Source organism: Entelurus aequoreus, linkage group LG12 (genome assembly GCF_033978785.1).
Source record: "Entelurus aequoreus isolate RoL-2023_Sb linkage group LG12, RoL_Eaeq_v1.1, whole genome shotgun sequence".
Taxonomy (NCBI): domain Eukaryota; kingdom Metazoa; phylum Chordata; class Actinopteri; order Syngnathiformes; family Syngnathidae; genus Entelurus; species Entelurus aequoreus.
Window position 1 is genome coordinate 15,399,413 of NC_084742.1, and position 24,332 is coordinate 15,423,744.

Below are 24,332 nucleotides of genomic sequence, written 5' to 3' on the forward strand. Positions count from 1 at the left end.
TTCTACACATTCTTAGTCGTTCTCCCCGCAAAAACCTGTGCCGATGAACATCACGTCGTACTGCCCGTCCTCGGCCTCCACTCGGTCCACCACCAGCTGGGAGAACTGGTAGTCCACGTCCGTGCGCACCATGATGGGACGCCCGCCGATGGGGTGCACTGGGTTGTACATGGCCGGGTGGCCCCTGGCGAAAGTGATGACGTCATCTGGGAGGTCTTTAGTGGAGTCGAAACCACCAAAAGTCTTGCTCGGACACTGGGGGGGGAGACACAGGTGGTAAATTAAGGTATGTGTCTCCGACATAAAAACATATATTTTTCGATGGAACCTCAGTTTTTAGACACCACATTTTTTTGGACGAAAATACGTGTTGGTGACTCTTGCTGTGTTTTTTTTATTGAGTATGACTGCAAAATAATCGTGAGCCCAAAGAAAGTTGACTACGGACAAAACACGAATAATTACGATTACCGTATTTTTCGGAGTATTAATCGCACCGGAGTATAAGTCGCACCTGCCGAAAATGCATAATAAAGAAGGAAAAAAAAACATATATAAGTCGCACTGGAGTATAAGTCGCATTTTTTGGTGAAATTTATTTGATAAAACCCAACACCAAGAATAGACGTTTGAAAGGCAATTTAAAATAAATAAAGAATAGTGAACAACAGGCTGAATAAGTGTACGTTTTATGACGCATAAATAACCAACTGAGAACGTGCCTGGTATGTTAACGTAACATATTATGGTAAGAGTCATTCAAATAACTATAACATATAGAACATGCTATACGTTTACCAAACAATCTGTCACTCCTAATCGCTAAATCCCATGAAATCTTATACGTCTAGTCTCTTACGTGAATGAGCTAAATAATATTATTTGATATTTTATGGAAATGTGTTAATAATTTCACACATAAGTCGCTCCTGAGTATAAGTCGCACCCCCGGCCAAACTATGAAAAAAACTGCGACTTATAGTCCGAAAAATACGGTAAGTATTTTAATCGTTTAACTCAAATATATTATGACTTTTTTTGTCCTTATTGTCGCATACCGTGTGATTATTATTATTTTTATTATCATATTAATATCAATGAAACTGTTAAATTATCATTTATCCAGTTCATACGTATCCGTTTCAAACGTATACATTTGTAAGTATTATACATTGTCTTCCACATGTAAAACTTAATTATTAATTATTTCCTATACAATATGTTTGTGTTCATATGTTTGATTGTCTGCAACAGATTAACTGAATGTAATATTTATTTACTATGGGAAAACTTGCTTCAGTTTTCATATAGCGTTTGGAGCGTATCATCGACAAAAACCGAAGTACCACTGTATTGAAAGTTTTAGATCACTGAAAATTAGGGCTGTCCCGATTTGATATTGATATCGCAGTATATCAGTCCGATATAAAAACCAAGCAATTATTTAGGGTTGCATCCAAAACTTGTGCAAAGCTGGACCGCCAGTTAACATCTAAATATCTTCCAATAAGCACACAAAAAGTGGTATTTTCTTGTATTTTACTCAAAACATTTACAAAAGGCAAACATTGTAAGCTATGAGCAAGCAGCTACAGAACAACTAAGCACACAATAGCCGACAACCTTCATTGAACAATATTGCAGTTTAAAACAGCACTTTTGTCGATATAAACAAGTATGAAATAATTATAGTTGCAAATGACTTACACATACAAAGTCTTCAAGGCCGAAGCGTATTCAAAAGTATCCAGTAACAAACGTGTCCGCATCATTCAACTTACTGCATTATGAGCCTAACTTAATGAATTATTGTGGCCACTAGGTGTGGTCAAAACACAATTACCGCTCCACTTTAAAAGCATAAATCTGGCAAAAGGTTAGTGTTTGTCATACCTACTATTTTTTCTCTGAGTAATTTCACTTCATCAAGCCTTTACTAACATTCCACACTACAATATAATAAAAATATGTACTATGATTTGTGCTGGTATCTTATCGGATTAATATCGATATCCGCCAGTAGTCAAGGCTCCAGTATCAGAAGGGAATAAGTTGCATCGCGACACCCCAACTAAAAATTGTTTCTTGGCTGGTATTATTGTGGTTATATTACTTCAGGCCTCTGATTGGCTGATAATGTCTGAGCATTAGGAGTTACAGTTGCTCTGACATGTACATAACAGGAATCATGAATAACCAAGAAATGTCTCCACTTACAGTTCCAGGTCGTGGGTAAGGCACCCTGCCTTGGAAGGGCACCCACTGGTAGTTGGGTCCGTCCCTGTGGGCGTAAGGACCCAGGAAAACCCTTCTGATGTCGGCCATGTTGTACATGCACACCGCCGAGCCTTTAAAGATGTTGCTGGGGGTTAAGAGGAAGGAGAAGAAACGACGAGTGAGAACATGAGAGAGGGAGGAAAATAACACGAGCAAGTGATCGCAACGTCGCTGATTGTTTCCAGGTTTTATTTTTCCTGACAGGAATTTTGGCTAGGAACCTGCAAGATGAATCAATCTTCCATATTTACGCCACATTTGAGGTCATCCAGGAGGCAGCATGAAAGCAGAGAGGATGCCGAGGAATATTCCAGGAGCTATTCCTGTGGACATGGTGAGCTGGCCGAGCAGGCACGGACGTCCATCAGTTTTATGTCGATTGGCAGATGGCGCTCGTGGCAAGAAAGGTTCAGGGCGTCCTTTGTCTCGCTTGCCGCATACGATGGCAAGTTAAATACGACTAATTAGGGAAGCGTGGAAGATAAATGGCGCGGTGCTTGGAAATGGTAATTAAACAGAAATTCAATTAACATCCGATATCTTTATTGAGAAGAACATCTGCTTGTGCGGATATTTGAAAAGAAAACTCTTCACAATCAAACATTGATCCGTCTCCGCACGCCATTAGGCAGCCATATTAAAAAGAAGCTGCACTCTATTCATCCGCGCAAACTGGCCGCTTAGAAAAACCAATTAAGGCGCTCTTATTCCCCAATGCCCTCCTAATTGAATTTTGTGTGTGTGTGAGAGTGTGTGGACTGACCTCTTGGCTTGAATACATGCCAGGAAACTGATAAAAGACGTCGTGCCATTAGGGCTGATTGATGGTGAAGTGTTGGGACGCGCAGAGAACTCCTGTTTCCCCACATGCAAATTAATTACAACCATCTGTGCAACCGCAAGCAAGCCCTGCGAGCCCCACAGAGCGACTATCACGTTCCATCGTAAACGGAGTTCCCAATGAAAAAAGAGGTCGCAGGTAAGCCGGGATCAGGGCCAGTGTAGGACACCTGTAAGTGGATTATGGGATGAGGGACGGCGCCGCTGTCTGGGAATTCAACAGGGAAATGACAGTAATAAAGGATGCTGGAAGAACTCTTCAGGAGTGTGCTTTTGCAATACAGGAAATAAGTCTGTGCAGCCAATTTCAGGTCCTACTGGTCTCCCAGCAACAAAATCAACAACACAACAATGATTGCTTCTTTCCGTGTTAGGGGGTTACAACAACACAACAACGGCAAGTTGTGTACCTGGATGTGGTGAAAACGGCGTAGATGACCGGATTCTTAGGGTCCTTGGAGCTCATCAAGAACACATCCTCTGAAAGCACAAAACAATGAGGCGTGAAGGTGTTTGACAGCGTGTTGGAGAGGACTTGAACAAAGGAACACACACACACACACACACACACACACACACACACACACACACACACACACACACACACACACACACACACACACACACACACACACACACACACACACACACACACACACACACACACACGTATCCAGCACGAGTTGAATTGATGCAACTTGACTCTTTTCTTTTGTTGAGACAAACAACCATTACACAAAACCTTAAAATGCTTTTTAAGAAATAGCAATTTAAAAGCATCATTAAGTACATGTTCAAACTACAAGTGTTTACAAAGTACAAGGAAGAATTATGATATATTGTTAATCTCATTATGTGAATTATAACTGACCTAACTATTTATGTAAAGAACTGTTGTACTCAGAATTCATTGATGTCAACTATGTACAAACGAAGAACAGGACGTAAACATGTGTTAGTAATGAAATTGCTATTAAGTAAAAAACAAGTAGGATTAAATAAATTCTGCTTCTTCCTACTCTTTTTCGGACGAGTTGTAAAGAAAAACGATAACATGTGATGTATCATACTGAAATTGCATACATGTTCAAAATAAACTTGAACCAACAAACGCATGGCACAACATAAGAGGGTTAGGCTAACCCTAACCCCTTTATTTGCATCTCAAAAAGAAGGGACGCTTCTTTAAGGGAAACAATGTCCATATTTTGGATGGGGAGGATCTCAGGTTGGAAAAAGAAGTGAAATAGGTCATTTAAGTTGCTGAACAGAGGTCGTCTGCCTACATTAGACAGGGTTTCTGCAGGTATCAGCAAATCTAATTTCATGCTTTTTTAATGCAACTTAAAACCAATGTAATGCCCATGTCCGACTGCAGATCGTTATTATATAAAGTCAAAAGCATACAATTGTCTGTATAGACAACATTGTAAGCATTTAACAATAACAATGTTGAATAGTTGTCATAAACATAAACGGTGGTGAAATTAGGCAGTAATATCATAACATAATAAAAACAATGCAAATAACCTTTTCAAACGCAATAAACATATTTTTCATTACTGTAGTATTTTGTACTAATGTAATTGGAAGGTTAATAATTGAATTATGCTAAATAGATAAACACACATCAAAATAAAATGAGCTCTCAATAGCTGTTAGCAAAAAGTGCACTTCAATAAATTATAAACAACTTAAAGTGCAATGTCTTTTACCCCAATTGGGAAAACTGGTTGGGCGGTTTGTTTTGTTGTCTTTTTTTTGTTGCCAATTGCAATTGTATATCTTTTTTTAATGCCTATGGACATCATATTTATTGCTTTTTAATGCCAATCAAGGCGTTACGTTTTGCAAAATCCATTTAAAGACTTTGAATGTTTTTTAATGAAACCCTGATTACAACAATGTCCTGCCATCTTGCCACCAAAGATTGTCTCATTCCATGGGAAGAAAGGCCACGAACGAGTCATTTTGCCATCAGTCAGGCGAACAACGTATTTCTGCGCATGCCCCCCCCCTCCCTATACGCAAATAATGCGCTGTGCGTACGGCCCCGCGATCTGTAGTGGGCCCTCGTTTTGCATGAAAAGCGCATGTAAAATGTCAGTTAATGAATGACACAGCATTTCATAAGACAATTTACCCCAAACATATTCCTAGCCCCTTCCTGCTCTGTCACTGATAGGACTATAATGGTCAATTTCCTCAGGTGCTCTTACTGTCGCCTATGGCGCGCTACGTTAGAGCTTGTTTTGTAAGACATTCATACTGGCTTTGAATCCAGGGTGGAATTGCGTTGGGAAGGTTTGCAAATTTATGTTTAACATACAATCATGTGTGCTTCAGGGACTGTGTCCCCTGCAGACGTGTGGTTCATGTTGTGGGAACCAGAATATTGGTAGCAGAAAGAAACAACCCCTTTTTTGTGTGAGTGGGTGTGGATGAGTGTGAATGAGGGGGGAGGGAGGTTTTTTTGGGGGGTTGATGCACTAGTTGAAAGTGTATCTTGTGTTTTTTCTATCCAGCCATCCATTTTCTACCGCTTATTCCCTTCGGGGTCGCTGGAGCCTATCTCAGCTACAATCGGGCGGAAGGCGGGGTACACCCTGGACAAGTCGCCACCTCATCGCAGGGCCAACACAGATAGACAGACAACATTCACACAATATGTTGATTTAAATTTAAAAAAAAAAAAAAAAAAAAAATTATGTTTAACTACTGTGTTATTTTGTTGAAAAAATACATTGAGCAATTTATTTCCCATTAGTTCATTTTAGTACAAAATATTAGGGGTGCACAAAAAAATCGAATCACATCTGAATTGCAATTCTTTTTCATCTGTAATTTTCAAAAATCTATTTAAAAAAACATTTTCTTTAAAGAAAAATAAGACATTTTAGGCAATCTCCACACGACCAGAAGGAACTTCTCTAACCTGTAACCTGTTTTAAAAAGTTCCATTATAAATATTACAGAATAGTAAATAATACATTGTGAGAATCGGTTTGAATCGAGAACCGTGTTGTATCAAGTATCGTTCAGAATCAAATCGTCACGCCAGGAATCGGATCAAATAATTAGGTGTCCAAATATTCACATCCCTAGAAAACGTGCATCAAATTAAATTCAAGTTTGATTAAAAAAGTGCAATTAAGCCAGGGGTTTGGTTTGCAGGACGTTCATTGAGACAGGCCTCAACGTTGGCAATGTTCTAAACCCAGGCTATAACACTTTTATTTCATTGCGCAAATGACAACTGAAAGTATTTTATCTACACTCTTTGATTTTAATTTTAATTATCATGGTTTTTATGATGATTTTATTCTATGATTGTAATTTGAATTATGATTATTTAATTTTTAGCCTTCCTGTAATTTTCTGTAAAACACTTTCAGTTGCCTAAGAATTGTGCTCCATAAATAAAGTTGCTTTGCTTGCCATTTACCAACCATCCCTTGCCACAGCAACAACAATCCTCAGGCAACACACCCACCAGACACATGTTAGGGCAAAGTCCACACCAAAAATGAAAAACCCGAAGAAGCCTTTCGGGTTTAAGGTGCAAGGTCTTCAACACACTGGAAGTCCAGTTGCCTCGGTTCAACCTTGGCTGATCCCCATGACCTGGATGGATGACTGAGAATCTACAGTACACACTCACGTAGCTCATCGAAGTGTGTGTCGATGCCATTGACCCCCGGCACGGAACACAAGAGGCGGGCCTTGAGGAAGGTGGTCCACTTGTTGACCAGACTGCGGTGACCTCCCATGTCGTTCTGCAAAATGACATTGCACCAAGCAGTTTTATGACCGTATGATTTCACAATATTATAACGATGAGCATACATTACAGTCCTTCAAGGATTTCGCAATGTTGTGATCCCACCAATTCATGCAAATTCAACTAATCCCCCGAATTATATATATAAAATGTGTCCACATCTTGTCCAATTAGGGTAATATTCGCCAGTCGATTTGTTGCTCAAACGCGCACGTCAAATGTCTGATCAAAACTTACGTTTGTTTCTTGAATAGACGAAGGAAGAACGACAATGTGTAAAAGTATATCAACTCTTTATTGATTAAACGACAAAACTGTCATCCTCCAGCATAACTCAGACCTACTTCCTGTTCTTGTCTAAAGTGCTAAGCTTTCTGGGTAATGTTGTATATGAACATTCAGCAACACACTGGCGTCCTCACTTCTTTGTGTACATATATGTCAATATTTATCCAGCATTTATGTATCCTGCGTTAGTAAATTAGGAAAATATTTTAATTTGTAATGCTGACTTAGCAAAGAGGCAGCATTTACATGTTAGAGATGTTGAAGTGTGATGATAATCCCTCATCGTCTCTCATATACCAACAAAAATTAGCTTTATAGATTGCTTTTAACGGTTCACAAATGCTTCTAACGCGCGGGAGTAAATGTGTTGGAACATATATTAATATTTAACATGGACAAACACATTTTTTAAGTGTAAAACAAACAAAAGAGAGTGTCTGCAACTTGTGGACGACATAGCAGACATTAAGGAAGCCTTTGGTGGTGTTTCTTTCTGTAATTATAATTATTTATAAGTGTGATTGTGAGTGTGAATGTTGTTGGTCTATCTGTGTTGGCCCTGTGATGAGGTGGCAACTTGTCCAGGGTGTACCCCGCCTACCGCCCGAATGCAGCTGGCATAGGCTCCACCCCCCCTGAGAGGGACAAGCGGTAGAAAATGGATGGATGGATGGATATAACTATTATTAGTTACAATAAATTAAAACAGTACAGTAATTTGACAATGAGCTATCTCTGTGTCTTTACTGCTAGTGGAGTCGACTATAAAGCCTTGCGGTATAAAATGAGTAAAATATCAATACTGTATTTGTTTTCCAATTTTTGTTTATTTCCTGTGCTTTTTTAGGTTAAGGTTACAAAGAACACCTCAATAGTTGATAACAAAATTCATTAACTCACAAGTTGCTTCCATGTTATTGAAAAAAAAAACCTTTAAAACTTTGAAACTTTTGTCGCAAGTTTTAGAAAAAACGGCCCCAAATTCAGACATTTTAGGCTGCAACAATTACAAAAAAAGCCTGCGAAATCCTTGAGGAACTGACTTTAGAGTAATCAGTGTACAGATTGTATAGCTGTATGGATGTATTATCCATTGAAAATAAGGCAACACAACCACTATTGTCTATACAGCTGGCAACACAAGTGAGTTACTCACAGTGAACATGTCCACATTGTGTCACAAACTACAACAAAATGTTTGTTGAAATTTGACACATTACTGACACAGGATTTGGCTTTCTTTTGTTACCTTACACAGTTGTCCAATGCGGGCGATGGTGGCCTTGCCCGTGTGCTCACCGTCCATGGCGTTCTCTTTGAAAAACAGGAAGATCTTGTCGTCCTCGGGGTTGTCGCTCTCAGGGATCAGGTGCACCCCGACGAATCGTGGATCTAAATGATGTGGAAAAAGAAAACAAGGGCGCCATTTCACGTCACTCGTGGTGTTATATACGTTATCTCAGGAGTCCAAATCCTAGATAAGCACCTCCCCTCACAGACACATGGTTCTGATTGTCCCGTGTACCTTCTCAATGAATTCCTGTCTGGGCTTTGAGAGAGGGAGGAAATCAAAGCCGAGCGGGGTTTATATTTCTAGTCGAAAGCGGAAAAACGAGCCGGTGCTGGAGTGAAACAAGCGGTGCCGTGTTACACCTCTTAAGACCGTTTAGGATTTGGAGTAGCTGTGAGGAAAAGAGCAGGGCGGCTGGGGGAGTGTGGCCCATAAGTGGGAAGTAGATTTATAGGGCCGCTGCGTGTGTGAGACCTCGGCCATGAACGCCTTGCGCTCCCCCGTTGTGAATATGAGCCGTTAAATTCACACTTTCATAAATTAAGTTCGGGTCTCGACGAGTAATTAGAAACTAAAAGGAAATTTTATGTAAGAGCGTTATTTCTTTTTTAACAGGGTTAGTCATTTATAGTAGGTTTGTTTTTAAAGTGAGCCTGTGTCAGAAGTGGTAAGAATGTGTGAGAGAGCGTGTAAAAGAGTGTTTGTGTCCATTTTGTTTACAAAACAAACATTTGCATATTGCAAAAAAATTGTCCGGTCCTAAATTGATAGTATTAAGAACTTGAAAATTATCTGTCTGAGGTTCACTTATTAAGGACAATCATCTGCAATTAACCACAATAATTGTAAGTTAACTACAGACAAAATGTGATTTAATATTCTAATACAGTATATAATATATGCTCCTAAACCACAGAGCGCGCATTATTCTTTATTTTATAAACACAGTTTGGAAATACTATGCGTCAAAGTTGTTAGCCTGGAGTTTGCTATTGCCTCCCAACATTACACAATGTTGGAAAAAACAATTACAATTTTAGTCATTGATTTATACTCATTTTATTTAATACTCTTTATGTACTGTTATATCACTGTTACCTTGCACTTGTCACTTGCACTGTCATTGCTAAAATAAATGTGCTGGGTATGAGAAATGTCATTTCATTGTAACATATGGAGGATGACAATGATAATAACCTTGAAAAAATACCTTGAACTTTGTCTTCCAGAGAGAAGATCAGAATCAGAATCAGAATTAGCTTTGTTGGCCAAGTATGTTTAATACACAAATAGTTTGACTTGGTATAATTGGTTCTAGTGTCGTAGCCTCAACAAAAGTTCCTATTTTATAAAAAAGATGCACACTTTGAAGACATTATAATGTATACATGTAATATACATATTTATACACATATATATATATATATATATATATATATATATATATATATATATATATATATATATATATATATATATATATATATATATGTATATGTACACATGTCCATCCATCAATCCATCCATTTTCTATACAGTATATGTATACATACAGTATATATATATATATATATATATATATATGTATATGTACACATGTCCATCCATCAATCCATCCATTTTCTATACAGTATATGTATACATACAGTATATATATATATATATATATATATATATATATACAGTATATGTATATATATATATATATATATATATACAGTATATGTATATATATATATATACAGTATATGTATATATATATATATATATATATATATATATATATATATATATATATATATATATATATATATATATATATATATATATATATATATATATATAACAAGGGGGTAACGGCTCAAAAATCTCTTTTTTTTATTCCAAACAACACAACACAACAACAGCCAGCTTAACTATCAATGCGTGCACAAACACAAAAGTCCCTTTTCCTATGATGCTCTCCAAAATGTTAATTGTGGAATTTTTTTTTTTTAAGTTTGGGAGTGTCGGTGTTGCAAACGGTGATCCTTCATCGGCTTGTGTCCCAGATGTGCCTTCTCCTCAGCTGTAATATACGCCCGATGACGATGTGAACATGAGTAAGTAGATGATAATAGTTTGATGTTTTTTTACGGTCATATGGCCGCAGTTTTATTGTGGTAGTGGTCAGTGCCCAAGAGCCAGTCTTACACAAGTTATTGGCTTAACTTTTACCTCAAATGCTGAAAGACGTTATAGCTGCAAATATGGTAAGTTGTTCCATTTCCTGTTCCTGCGGTGAACCAATGCTTACCCCCAAATTGTGCTCCTGAAGTGAACCCCATGTTGATAAATGTAGACTACAGAACAGTAATCCATGCAACTCAGAGTGAAAGATGGATGAGGATTAGCGTCTGGATGCTTTATTAACATGTCATCAGCAGTGCTTATGCGTATGATTTTTCAAGCTGGTGGTGCAGGAAGAAGAGGAATTTGACTCCACAACAGGAAAACAGCTGAGAGTGGATTAGTCGTGTGGGAAAGAAAATGAAGGAGGGGTTTAGGAGGGGGGTGGGCAAAGCTTGGAGGGCCTTTTGTGGCTTGCTAGGATGCTGAAAGATAGCCGGAATGGTCAAAACCATGGCACTAATCCGACTATCTGATGTCCGGAAGAGGACTTGGCGCTTCAAAGTCCGTCAGACAATGTTTCTTACCATTAAGCCACCTGGAGTCGTGTTGCTCCGTCCTGATGGGGTGATGGTCGCCCAAGGTGCGGAAAATGGCAAAATCCCTGCCCATGAAATCGGCCGACGTGCCTGAGTACAACTCCCCGTCTGCAAAGGAGTCATGGTTAGAGAGGCCCTGCTTCGTACTTATCAACGCAGGACCTGACTCACCCAGGAGAATCGAGGCCGAGAGCATTTTGGGATCGTAGGGGCTCTTTCCGCGGCCGTTCTCGAAATGGGAGGCGAGGCGAAAGATGTTGTCCTGTGTGTGAGGAAGAGTCAAAATCAAGCTTTAGAGTGAGTTTGTGTACAACAAACACCTGCAACAATTGATTAGAGACAATCCCTCCAGTAATTGTTGCGGCCAAAACTAAACTTTGAAAACCTCTGCATTAGACATTCCTTCCAGTAATTGTTGTGCCCTAAAATGCCTGAATTTGCGGCAGGTTTTCAGAAAGTTGTGGCAAAAGTTGCAATATTTTGAAGTTTTTCAATAACATAGTATCAACTTGTGATTTTATGAATTTGTTGTCAATATTAAAGTGTTTGTTGTAAACTGAAAAAAAACACAGGATTTCAACAAATATTGGAAAAACAAATACTGTGTTGATGTTTTACTCGTTTCACACCACACTTAAAAGTTGAAACCAGATGGCAGTAAAAGCACATACAGTAATTAGAGCTCATTATCAAATTACTGTACTGCTTTAATTTGTTAAAACCAATAACAGTAATAATTAGGGCTGTCAAAGTTAACAAGATTATAACGCGTTAACTCTAAATTCCTTTAAAGGCAATCATTTTTTTAACGCGCAATAAACGTGCATGCATCCCGACTCCTTTTTAATAAATAAATGATAAATGGGTTATACTTGTATAGCGCTTTTCTACCTTCAAGGTACTCAAAGCGCTTTGACACTATTTCCACATTTACCCATTCACACACACATTCACACACTGATGGCGGGAGCTGCCATGCAAGGCGCTAACCAGCAGCCATCAGAGGCAAAGGGTGAAGTGTCTTGCCCAAGGACACAACGGACGTGACTAGGAAGGTAGAAGGTGGGAATTGAACCCCGGTAACCAGCAACACTCCGATTGCTGGCACAGCCACTCTACCAACTTCGCCACTCTACCAACTTCGCCACGCCGACCCTCGGTCTGATCCGTAGCGTAGAGAAAGGTAATGGCGTCCAGTTACTGCTGAGCAACAAGCTCGAGAATAGCGAGCAGAAATACACAAAGAAAGGGGACCTTAAGGAAATCTCAGGTCCAAAGCCATTGCAAGTCGTTCTCCGGACCAGACGAGACTATTTTATCTTCAATCGCTGTGAGACGACATCAATGGAACGAACGCCGGCTGGCGCCTTTACTGCTTGTAGAGATAGAGCTTCATGTGTTTACATTACAGCCGAGTGCATTAAAAACATAAAATGTAGATTGTTACTCGATCTGCTTTAGTATGGTGGCATAAAAGCTCAGCAGATAAAAAGACGGTAGAGAGGAAGTCTAGAGTCACTTTTATCGGAGACTTTCGGCAAAGTATGTCAAGACACTTATACCAATTACACACTTCCGGCTTCACAATAACAGCGATGCGCGTCACATCCGGTCTAACTACCAAAAAAATAAAAAATTTGAAATCGTCTTAAATTATAATTATGCTTTGTCAAATATGTTTTGTAATGTAATATGTGATATTTCTACCTAATTAAATGTTTTCTGGCAGATTGGAATATTGTGTATAGTATTTTATAACCTGTTCTGATTGATTTGCAATTACAGAATGTTTAGCAGGCTGAATATTTTTTTTTTAATAAATAGAGAAGGTTAAGACATTGTCATGCAGAGATATGACTACCATTAACTTGTACAACATGTAATGTACAGAATATCAAAAGCATTTATTCAGTTAAAAATATCACAGATTACATTACCAAACATCTTTGGCAATCAAAGAATGATCGTAACAATCCACATTGTATGTTATTCATTGCTTGAAACTGGTATCTAAATATAGAAGTGTGGCTCCTCTCTACGGAACGTAAGTGCTCCTACAGCAGGAATACAAATTCCGAATTTTACAAAATACAAAATCTGGCAAGACACCAACACACTGCAGGTAATTTTTTTATATTGTCATTAAACGCGTGTTTATATCCTTTATGTGTTGAGCTGTTTAAAAATGTATAATGTTTAAAAAAACATTTAATTAAAGCAAACTAATTGTCCAGTCATGGTAATAAAAACTTGAAAAATATTTGTCTAGGGTAAACTTTTTAATGACAAAAAATGATAGCTGTCTGCAATTTATCATAATCAATTTTGAGTTAGTTATGAACAAACGTTGCTTAATCGCGAATAAATATTTTAATAGTTTTACAGCCCTAGTAATAATTTGATTACAGAAAGACACACCACTAAACGCTTCCTTATTGTCTTCCACAAGTTGCAAACATTTTCCATTTGTGTTTTACACTTGAAAAGTGTTTGTTCATCCTAAACATTCATTTATGTTCCAACACATTTACCCCCACACATTAGGAGAATTTGTGAACTGTCGAGAGCGATCTATAGCGTTAATTATTGTTGGTAAATGGGAGAGAATGAGAGATTATCATCACACATCGACATCTCTTTGCTTGGTCAACATTACAAATGTAAATATATTTTCCTGGATAAATAAATGTTAATTAAATATGTAAATACATGTAAACTAGGAAGTAAATATATTACTGAATATATACTACCTTAACAAGAAGGCTTAGCACTGTAGACAAGAACAGGGAGTAGGTCTGAGCTCCACACGGCCATAACAATTGTATTGTTTGATCAATAAAGAGTTGATATATTGTTATACATTGTTGTTCCTGCTTGGTCTACACAAGAATCAAACAGATTAGACAGTTGACATGCGCGTTTAAACGCCGCTTCCAGACAAATTCTGTTAACAAAAATGACAAAAGATTGGGCAAAATGCGCAGGGAAATTGCAAAGCTGCACATAATTTGCAAGAATTGGTTGAAAATGCTTGAATCACCGTGATCATGACATCCTGGAAGGACTGATTAGAGCAAACAAGGCGCATCATTAATGAATCTATCAATGTCACATCAAAATTGTAACGCATGCAGAAATACATGGGTGTGTTGTGTGTCTTTTATACGCGCTACCTCGGCTCTCTTGCCCATTTCCAGGTAAGCACAGATGGGATGGAAAGCCCCGGTGCCGCAGATGTACAGGTGGGTCTGGTTGTAGGGTTGGAGCACACGGATGACGTTGGAACACTCTTTCTGGAAGAGAAAAGAAACAAGAAACTTTTTTAAGCAAAAAAAGTCCATAAAGTGTAATGAAAATACTAAGGTACCTTACTAAGGTAAGCATGATTGAAAGTTTAAACGTTCCACTTAGTTTGGAAAGAAAGCAAAAATATCCTTAAGCTCTTTTTAAATCATGTGAATGTCTTGAATGTTCCGTTTGCTGTAAGTGTTTGGCTTGGCGCTAAAACTAAAGCACAAGTCCCAATGGTCCCAAATGAAGCAAGGCTGTTTAGCGCAGCGCATGTGTTAAGTAGACTGAATTTAAGTTTTCCCAATTATTAATGTAAACAAATAAGAGTCTTATGAACATCTAACAGCTGTAATTTAAATACAAAGCCGGAGCCAGCAGAAAGTCCCCTTAGCTTAGTGTGAACATAGCAACAGTAACAAAATCTGACCACAGACCTCATTCTTTTTGTTTGAAAGCATACCTAAAACCCTTAAGGGGGAAATGTGCAGAAATATGCTTTGATTAAACAATGGAGACAGAACGCTTTGAACCGCAGACTTTTGACGGACAGAATATGTTAGCGTTGGAAAGCACCCGGCTAGCTAACAGCTAAATAACAGTCGTTTATCTTCGTAGAACTCCAATATATATATATACATTTTTTTTACTTTCGATCCATTGACATGTTGACTACCGAATGGCGTGCTAAACATTCTCACAGTTCACCCAGAAGACTGATGTTGAGTTCTCACATGATGTATTGCGGCTGACCTCAGCCCTGCATATATTCACACACACTTATATAACAATATACATAAATACACAGTACATGCGTGTCTGTACAACGCTGCATGCACTTAATGACTTTACCCCGTGTCTTTCCCAGGGCATTATTGCAGGAACACATTCTCGACATTACTCTCACGTCAAAACCTCCTCCCAGCTCTCCAAAAGTTGGCCAAATGAGTTATTGTGAGTTAAAAATCAATGGTAGTCTTTAAGATGGACATGCAGATAGACGGTTTGGTGGTCGCACACTAAAAAGTCAAATTAAATCATAAACGACATGACAAGTCACAACCTGAGCGAAAAAACGGGAAATAGGGGCAGATGAGCCAAATCAACTTGGCAAAATTGTTCTTAGCTTTTTCTTTGGCTTTTAAAAAAAAGCCAAAAACATCTCAGGTAGGGCCACTAATCACAATCCTAATGATAGAACAAAAGTGAAGTTTTTCAACCCGTTTCATTGTTTTTCAACAATATGACATGATAATTGCCTAAGATAAAATGTTACTCTGGTTCAGTTCAGTTTATTAACTTTAATAGCACATTTAAAAACAACCCCAGTGCTGTACACACATAAAACAAATAAACATAGTGTCAGCAGGATTAATAAAATAAAGTGGAACCTCGATTTACGACTTTAATTGGTTCTTTAACATGGTTTGTAAATCAAAAAGTTTGTATAGTGAAGCAAACTTTTCCTTAAGAAACAATGTAAATATGAATAAATGTTTCCAGCCTTGACAAAAGCCCCTATTATGGTTAAGGTTTGTACACTTTCAACACGATATAAAGTGATATACAGTGCTTTATATGAAACAAACGTAACAAAGAGGTGATGGATAAACTTTTACTTTTCTAACAAGGCAAAACAACAACGACAAGCTCAAGTGTCCCCTTTATGTGCTGCTCTGCCAACTCGCTCACACAAAGAAGTCTCTTTGGTGCCCTCATAAACGATCATAAATAAAAACAATCCTTTACTATAACAACAATATTGCTACAATAATAAACATTTTAAAAAGTAAAATCCACTTACAGTACATTAATATGGCAGAGGAGAAGCTCACAAGACAAGAGAAAGGAGCAGACAGAGGGGGGGAAGCAATGGGGCAGGGGGAGGGGCCGTGTGTGTGTGCGTTCTCTTGGAAGAGTCTTCCCTTCCGCTGTGAAATAAGTTAGATTTGGCATCTCTTTCCAGAAAAGTCCGTTCTCATCACAATTGAAAACTTGCTGTGGTACTATGCCGGCTTTCACAATCTCTTCAATACGAGCAAGCACAAAATGGCTGCCAGCGGAACACAAAACGAATTAATGAATAGTTCGTACACAGAGACATGGGTCGCACATCAAGGTATATTTGTTTGGTGTGCTCTAAAAGTTTGTAATGTAAATGTTTGCAAATAATAAAGTAAAAAAAATGACGAATGACAAAAATAGAGGGGTTCCTAATTTGAGGTTCCACTGTATTAGAATAGCAATTGTGTCTTAAAACAAGCTTGAAAAATATATCACAAAAATACTTAATCGTAGTGCTGTCAAACAAACAAAAAAAACTGAATATTAAACTTTTCCATTTTGAATAGTTGTAGGAAGTTATTAGCATGCAGAATTTTAAAAATGACAATAAAAAAGTCCACAAATGCAATTTTATTGACAGATTGTCATACAGGAACATTTTTAGAATAATTTTCTTAAATACATGTAATTTTTTTGTTCGGAACCTTCTAAAAGTTAAGTACTATAGGGGCTTATTTTGGAGTGAAATTTTCCAGCGAGCACACCAGTCGCAGTCCCTTCACTCATCTTTGCACTGTCGTACAGGTATGCATTGACCTGATCACTGACCGCATAACAACCTGCTTCACCTGTTGTACATACCCTTCAGCGGTTGAGGTAAAGAAGCATGTATGCTCAAAATAAATTGCGCGATTAATCTGTGTGCATACATGTTTAATGCGATGGGGTTCTGTGATTATTCACATGAGTTAAAGGCCTACTGACATGAATTTTTTTTATTCAAACGGGGATAGCAGATCCATTCTATGTGTCATACTTGATCATTTCGCGATATTGCCATATTTTTGCTGAAAGGATTTAGTAGAGAACAACGATGATAAAGATCACAACTTTTGGTATCTGATAAAAAAAGCCTTGCCCCTACCGGAAGTATCGTGACGTAGTCAATTGAAAGGCTCCTCACATTTTCCTATTGTTTACAATGCAGCTAGAGCGATTCGGACCGAGAAAGCGACGATTACCCCATTAATTTGAGCGAGGATGAAAGATTCGTGGATGAGGATCGTTAGAGTGAATGACTAGAATGCAGTGCAAGACATATCTTTTTTCGCTCTGACCGTAACTTAGGTACAAGCTGGCTCATTGGATTCCACACTCTCTCCTTTTTCTATTGTGGATCACGGATTTGTATTTTAAACCACCTCGGATACTATATCCTCTTGAAAATGAGAGTCGAGAACGCGAAATGGACATTCACAGTGACTTTTATCTCCATGACAATACATCGACGAAACACTTTAGCTACGGAGCTAACGTGATAGCATCGTGCTTAACTGCATATAGAAACAAAATAAATAAATCCCTGACTGGAAGGATAGACAGAAGATCAACAATACTATTAAACCGGGGACATGTAAATACACGGTTAATGCTTTCCAGCCTGGCGAAGGTTAACAATGTTGTTGCTAACGACGCCATTGAAGCTAACTTAGCAACCGTACCTCACAGAGCTATGCTAAAAACATTAGCTATCCACCTACGCCAGCCAGCCCTCATCTGCTCATCAACACCCGTGCTCACCTGCATTCCAGCGATCGACGGTGCGACGAAGGACTTCACCCGATCACAGATGCGGTCGGAGAGACGGAGGAAGTTAAGGTGAGTTCGGCGGCGAACGCGTCTGCTATCCATCTCTGTCTTCCTGGTTGTGTTGTTGTAGTCCGCCGCTAATACACCGATCCCACCTACAACTTTCTTCTTTGCAGTCTCCATTGTTCATTAAACAAATTGCAAAAGATTCACCAACACAGATGTGCAGAATACTGTGGAATTATGAGATGAAAAGAGAGCTATTTTGTATTGGATTCAATGGGGTACCGATACTTCTGTTTCACTGGCTACGTCACGCGCATACGTCATCATCCAAAGGCGTTTTCAACCGGAAGTTTAGCGGGAAATTTAAAATTGCACTTTATAAGTTAACCCGGCCGTATTGGCATGTGTTGCAATGTTAAGATTTCATCATTGATGTATAAACTATCAGACTGCGTGGTCGGTAGTAGTGGGTTTCAGTAGGCCTTTAAGGCGTAACTTTGACAGTTGTACGTAATACACTACTTCCATTATATTTCATGGCAAAACAGCTGGAGGGGACAAAGAAAAGATGTCTCAAAAGTGCAAGGCAATCCAAAGTAATTTAGCATCAATGTTTTTGCTTTTTTAAGGCTCTTTTTGACATCAGTGATGACACGCTAAATGGTAAAAATGAAAAAGAAAACGGCAAAAAGTGAAGTTTTGCTACATGTTTGATTGTATTATCATTTAAAACATGTATTTATATGATGTATTTTTTAATTTACAGTACAAGATAGTTAACTATGCTAATGCTCCTGGAAAAGATTAATCCTAATTTCTTTTTTTTTTATTCGGTGAAAGCCATTTTTATGTCCACTGTACACGAAAAGTTTGCATATATTAGGATGAGCTGATTCAATCTTAGACCTCACGCAACCTCCTTCGCATTTCGCAGCTGCTGCATATGAAGCGTCGCCTGCTGTAAATCGTGCTTCTGCAGGAATGTTTTGGAAAGTTGGAGCATTGTCCCAATCAAAGCCTGGGCTGTGTGTTCCCCTCCATCTGCTCTCACTGGCTCACTCTCAAGGGGACACAGTTTTTATTTTCTTCTTTAAACACTGCGTCGCACAAATGTAATGCTGGATAATCCTTAAAACGCCGCTGCCCTCCGCACGCATCCAGGCGTGAAATTGAGATCGCATTGACTACCACGCAAACAAAAGCGAGGGCCAGAGTCGATTAACACACTCCCACTTAAAACATGCATAGATAATAAAGTCAATGCATAAATACAAAGTACACGTGCAATGCCCTCTTTATATTCCAATATATGTTGTTTTACACTAACAAATTGCGCCTTTAATTGCAGTTAAAATGAATGATGCATCCATACAATAAAGCCTTTTTTATGTAAATACATGCTTTTTAAGCATGTTTTGCCTGAAAAAGATTTGTTGTACACCATAGTGTACAACTTTTATGTTAAGAGTCTCCTTGAAAAATGTCCAACTACAGAATTCAGAAGAATACTAGAAAACAGCGGAGTCGTCTTATTCTCCGCAGACCGAATGCTAAGAATCAGTGTTCCATATAGAAAATTCTGCTTAGGGCCCTGATTCAGTCCAATTTTATTAGCGAATATCTCACTCCCTGATTGTATTGCGTCTCATCTAGTTGTGTCGTTAATGTAGTATACCGTATTTTCCGAACTATAAACCGCTACTTCCATGCTTTGAACCCTGCAGCTTATAAAGCGGAGCGACTCATTTATTTTATTAAATTGTTTTCGCTAACGACCATATTGTTTTGTATACAACCAATAGTTTTCATATTATACTGACGGAGACACTGGAAAGGTGTGTCATTGTTTGTGCTATGGCGCCATCTTTTGGACGAGTTCGCTCACTGCAGGTGCTGCAGGTTGAAAATGTACTGCCTGTTTCGTGCCTTGAACCGGAAGTATTCATCCATAGCGTTTTTGCTCAAAAGGATTCATCATTCATCACTCCAAGGAAAGTTTGCATGTTTTACAAGATACCGTAAATTCCGGGTAATAAGCTGTTACTTTTTTTCCTACACTTTGAACCCTGTGGCTTAAAAAAAGGTGCGGCTAATTTATAGATGTTTTTTTTCCCAGCTAATTTCCATAATGTTTTGTGTTCAATAGTTTTCATTAAACCCATGCACAGGACTAAAATGGTGTGTTATTGTTTGGACTACGGCGCCATCTTTTGAACCAGTTCGCTCGCTGCAAGTGCTGCGAGTTGAAAATGTACTTCCTCTTTTGCCTCCAACTGAAAGTAAAACTGTCCATAGCGTTTCTGCTCGAAGGGATTCTTCATATATCAATCTAAGCAACGTTTGTAAGTTTCAGAATTTGACAACAACAATTCCTACTTACTAGAGCGTCCCATGTGTGATGTCTGTAGGAGTGTTTTCATGCCTATTTGTCAGGGTTATCATATTGTAATGAATCTAACGTTAGCATTAGATAATATGCTAACACGTCTACGAGTGTCTGTGTTAATATTATTAACTTACAATGGCATTCTCTTTGTATTGTTTCAGTTTCACAAATTCCTCAGTAAATTCACCAAAACGTCAACGTGGCGTTGTTGAGTCCGTTTAGTTGATTGCAAAGTTAGCTTTCGCATTACAATGACTTCTGTTTTGTTTGATCAGCCGTTGTACTGCTGTGTTACAGACACCGTTTGGAAAAAATTAAGGTATGTAAATAAACATTTGCAAAATGTTTCGTACTGGTAAATACTGTACCTGCAGCTTGTAGTCCAGTACGGCTAATATACTGTATGTAAAAATATTTATTTCTTCTCAAATTTGATGAGTGCGGCTTAAATATTGGTGCGCTCTATAGTCTGGAAAATACCGTTCTTTAAAATGTGATGAATTTCATTCCAAAATGAAGCATTTAAGAGACAAGGAGTGTCATCGTTAAGCAGACATATCATTTCAGCCAGCCTAAAAAAAAGCAAAACTTACCCAGAAGTCCTTCCCCGCCCACTTGCACTCATCGCGCTTGGAGGGGGTGGCGGGCCACGCGATCTATGCAAAACCACACAAAATACACAAAGTCACACGGAGTGGAAAGAGACAGCATTTGAATGTTTCATGAAACAAGAAGGCTGTGAGTCACAGAGAAGCAACATTTGTATAATTAAAGAAAAATGATGATAATTTTATAGTTGGGATCCTGAAGGCACGCTGCATCAAACGTGTGTGTTATTTCACACACTCTTATGTGTGCTTGTCATTTCAAAAAAGTTTCTCTCATGTTGTGCGCAACATATGGATGCACTTTGCCTTTCTTGACGTGAGAACGAACTGCACGCTTGCCTTGGAAGAGACGCCACGTCCATGTAAATAATGCATTCAAACTCTTTTTTGGCAAATCCATATGTGCACGCTGGAGTCACACCAAATGAAATCCGTAAGAAAGATATAAACATTTTTTATAAATAGCACATGTTTGCATACAATTATGTAGAAATCCCACATGAAGGTGGAACTCTTCTACTTTGGAATGCTGTTTCCTACATAACTACAGAACAATCTATTTGTGGTAATGGGTTGCAGGGGAAATCTTCTTTCTACAATGTGGGGTCACGGGTGGGCAAATGGTACCTGTACACTTTGGAATACCCTTTTTGTCATATTTTACCAGGAAGGCGAACTGTCTTCTTAGCACTGGCGCTAGCAGGGCCACCCCAGCCTTATTTAGGGCACTAAGCAAAAATGTTTTTGGTGAAATTATTTATTTTAATCAAACTTTCAATTTTGCAACTAATTATGAAAGTCATTTGTCTACTGATTACAAAGCTTGGGAATATCTGTATCACATGTATGCTGGCATGTTTTCCAAAGCATCTTGACCACAGCACATGGAACCACAGATCACCAGAAGGGGCGTCCTGAACTGCAAACAAGTTCCCCCGCGACAGCACGGCTCGAGGCTCAAAAAGAAAGTGTTTGCGTTAATCGGCGGATAAAAAAAATTGCGCCGTTATTGAAATGTATGGTAACACGTTATTATCGCGTTAACTTTGACAGCCCTAATATATATACTGTATATATAGAGGGCAGCACGGTGGAACAGGGGTTAGTGCATGTGCCTCACAATACGAAGGTCCTGGGTTCTCTGTGGAGTTTGCATGTTCTCCCCGTGACTGCGTGGGTTCCCTCCGGGTACTCCGGCTTCCTCCCACCTCCAAAGACATGCACCTGGGGATAGGTTGATTGGCAACACTAAATTGGCCCTAGTGTGTGAATGTGAGTGTGAATGTTGTCTGTCTGTGTTGGCCCTGTGATGAGGTGGCGACTTTGTCAAGGGTGTAGCCCGCCTACCGCCCGAATGCAGCTGAGATAGGCTCCAGCACCCCCCGCGACCCCGAAAGGGACAAGCGGTAGAAAATGGATGAATGGATGTATATAAAACATAGTTGACGCAGGGGTAGATCTTGCTTTGGTTTTTGGCTGAGACCAGGGATCTTGGGCTTGAAAAGGTTGGTGACCACTGATCTCGTGCATTACCATACTTTCTATTATGAATGAACACATTCATTTAATTCAAAACGGAAGCAGAAAACACAAATTGGCAATAAAAACACATTTTAGTCTACAAAATGCTGCTAAGGGTGAAATGGTAATAAATATCCACAGATGTTGCCCCAAAGCATACCTTCTCCTATGCTGCTCACGGCTAGTAGAGGGCTTATTTGTGCAATATCTTCGGTTTAATATGATGTGCTGTGATGTTTTATCAGTGGTTTTTGCATTCACTTGCAATTCCTAGAAGACAATTCTTAGTCATGTCCATGTGTGAACGTGTCACCATCGCTTATTTCTAGTCTTGTATCCTGGAGATCAGCTCAGTCGAGAATCTGCATTGCAAATGTCAGGCTGCCTACTTTGCATGTTTGGAGATTAATCACTGCTTTTTCATTGAAATGATGCCGAGATGAGGACAGACAGTGAAAGAAGTAGCTTGAGTCTGCACAGGGACTGTGATTTTTTCAATCTTTCTGCAGCCTGCAGGCCAGAAAGTGGCCGCATTGTCTGCTAGAAGAGGATGTATCTGGTCAAAAGGATGGACTGATGAAAGTATGGACAGTCCTGATGAAGAAGAAGAAGATGCCTCAACTTAAAGCGCAGCTGTTTGGTTTTACCTGTTTGTGGTCCCTGTTGATGTTGACCAGGTCAAAGGAGAAGACGTGGTCCTCGGCGCCCACCAGGAGTCGTCCTCGCTCCTCGTCCAGGAGGAAGGTGTCGTAGCCAGAACTGTTAGCAACGCCGCCGAAGTTGACCAGGTTGCTGGACTCGAGCATCTCTGAAATGACAAAATATGATCTTAAATTCCCAAAAACGGTTTTGTTTTATTTCGCTTCTCCTTGCGTTTTTTTTTTTTTTTTTTTACACACAGATCAGACAGGTGTAGCGTGAGACATGCACAGTGAACACAGCACGTCCCAATCAGGGACACGCGCGGCGCCAGTCTGTTCATCTGTGTGATTGGCTGAATAATTCATGCTGCATCCTTGTGAGTATGTGTGTGTGTGTGCGTGCATGCGTGTGTCTTATTATGTAAATGAAGACAAAGGGAAGCATGACTGAATGTGTGCGCGTCTTAAACACAGCTTTGCCCATCCGAGCGTGACAGTACAAGTGCAGCTCGTGCACAGCATGTGGCCCCTAATTGACATTTAATTAGAAAAGATGAGGCTCACTAAGCCTGCACATTATTGTATTAACAAAGAATCATGTGGAAACTAAATTAATCGGAAAACAAACTACATTCACGTAGTGTGTATCTTTAACCTTTTACACCACACCTCTTGAAGTACTTGCAGTACTACATTTCAACATTGCAAGGATTGATATTAATTTTGTGAATGCTTCATAAAACTTTATTTTGTGATGGTATATCACGTATTAATTGCATTTTATAGCAAATACATGCACAGTTTTCAAGTTTGCGTCTTCACTCTATGGTATATTTCTGGGGGAGTTTTATTTTAAATCGAAAATACTCTCTGAATTTATGGCCTAAATTAAGCAATTTCAAGCATAAACATTGCTAACGGAAGGTATTATAGAAATACTACAGTAGTATTGGCCACAATATGAGACCAAACCAATCAGAGGCATGCCGTTCTTTATTGTGGCCCCTGATTGGCTCAGCCTCAGGCAGCGTAACTAACTATATTGGATTGAAAAGTGTAAAAGTGACTCTGTGGTAGTTATGTCATGCTTAGAGGGCAGTTTA

At 38.9% G+C, this 24,332-nt stretch overlaps 1 protein-coding gene across 3 annotated transcripts in view; it reads right to left on the bottom strand.

Annotated features, from left to right (window-relative positions):
- The window catches only part of sema3aa (sema domain, immunoglobulin domain (Ig), short basic domain, secreted, (semaphorin) 3Aa), a 186,612-nt gene that overhangs the window by 9,121 nt on the left and 153,159 nt on the right, over positions 1–24,332 (bottom strand). For all 3 annotated transcript variants that reach the window (XM_062064871.1, XM_062064870.1, XM_062064869.1), the window contains 10 exons: positions 23,236–23,396; positions 21,053–21,115; positions 14,359–14,478; positions 11,357–11,447; positions 11,174–11,293; positions 8,436–8,578; positions 6,779–6,893; positions 3,528–3,597; positions 2,218–2,362; positions 36–255 (listed from right to left, as the gene is read on the bottom strand). In XM_062064871.1, coding sequence (XP_061920855.1) covers positions 36–255; positions 2,218–2,362; positions 3,528–3,597; positions 6,779–6,893; positions 8,436–8,578; positions 11,174–11,293; positions 11,357–11,447; positions 14,359–14,478; positions 21,053–21,115; positions 23,236–23,394 — 1,246 coding nt within the window. In that variant the 5' untranslated portion in view covers positions 23,395–23,396. The remainder of the gene's footprint in view (positions 1–35; positions 256–2,217; positions 2,363–3,527; positions 3,598–6,778; positions 6,894–8,435; positions 8,579–11,173; positions 11,294–11,356; positions 11,448–14,358; positions 14,479–21,052; positions 21,116–23,235; positions 23,397–24,332) is intronic.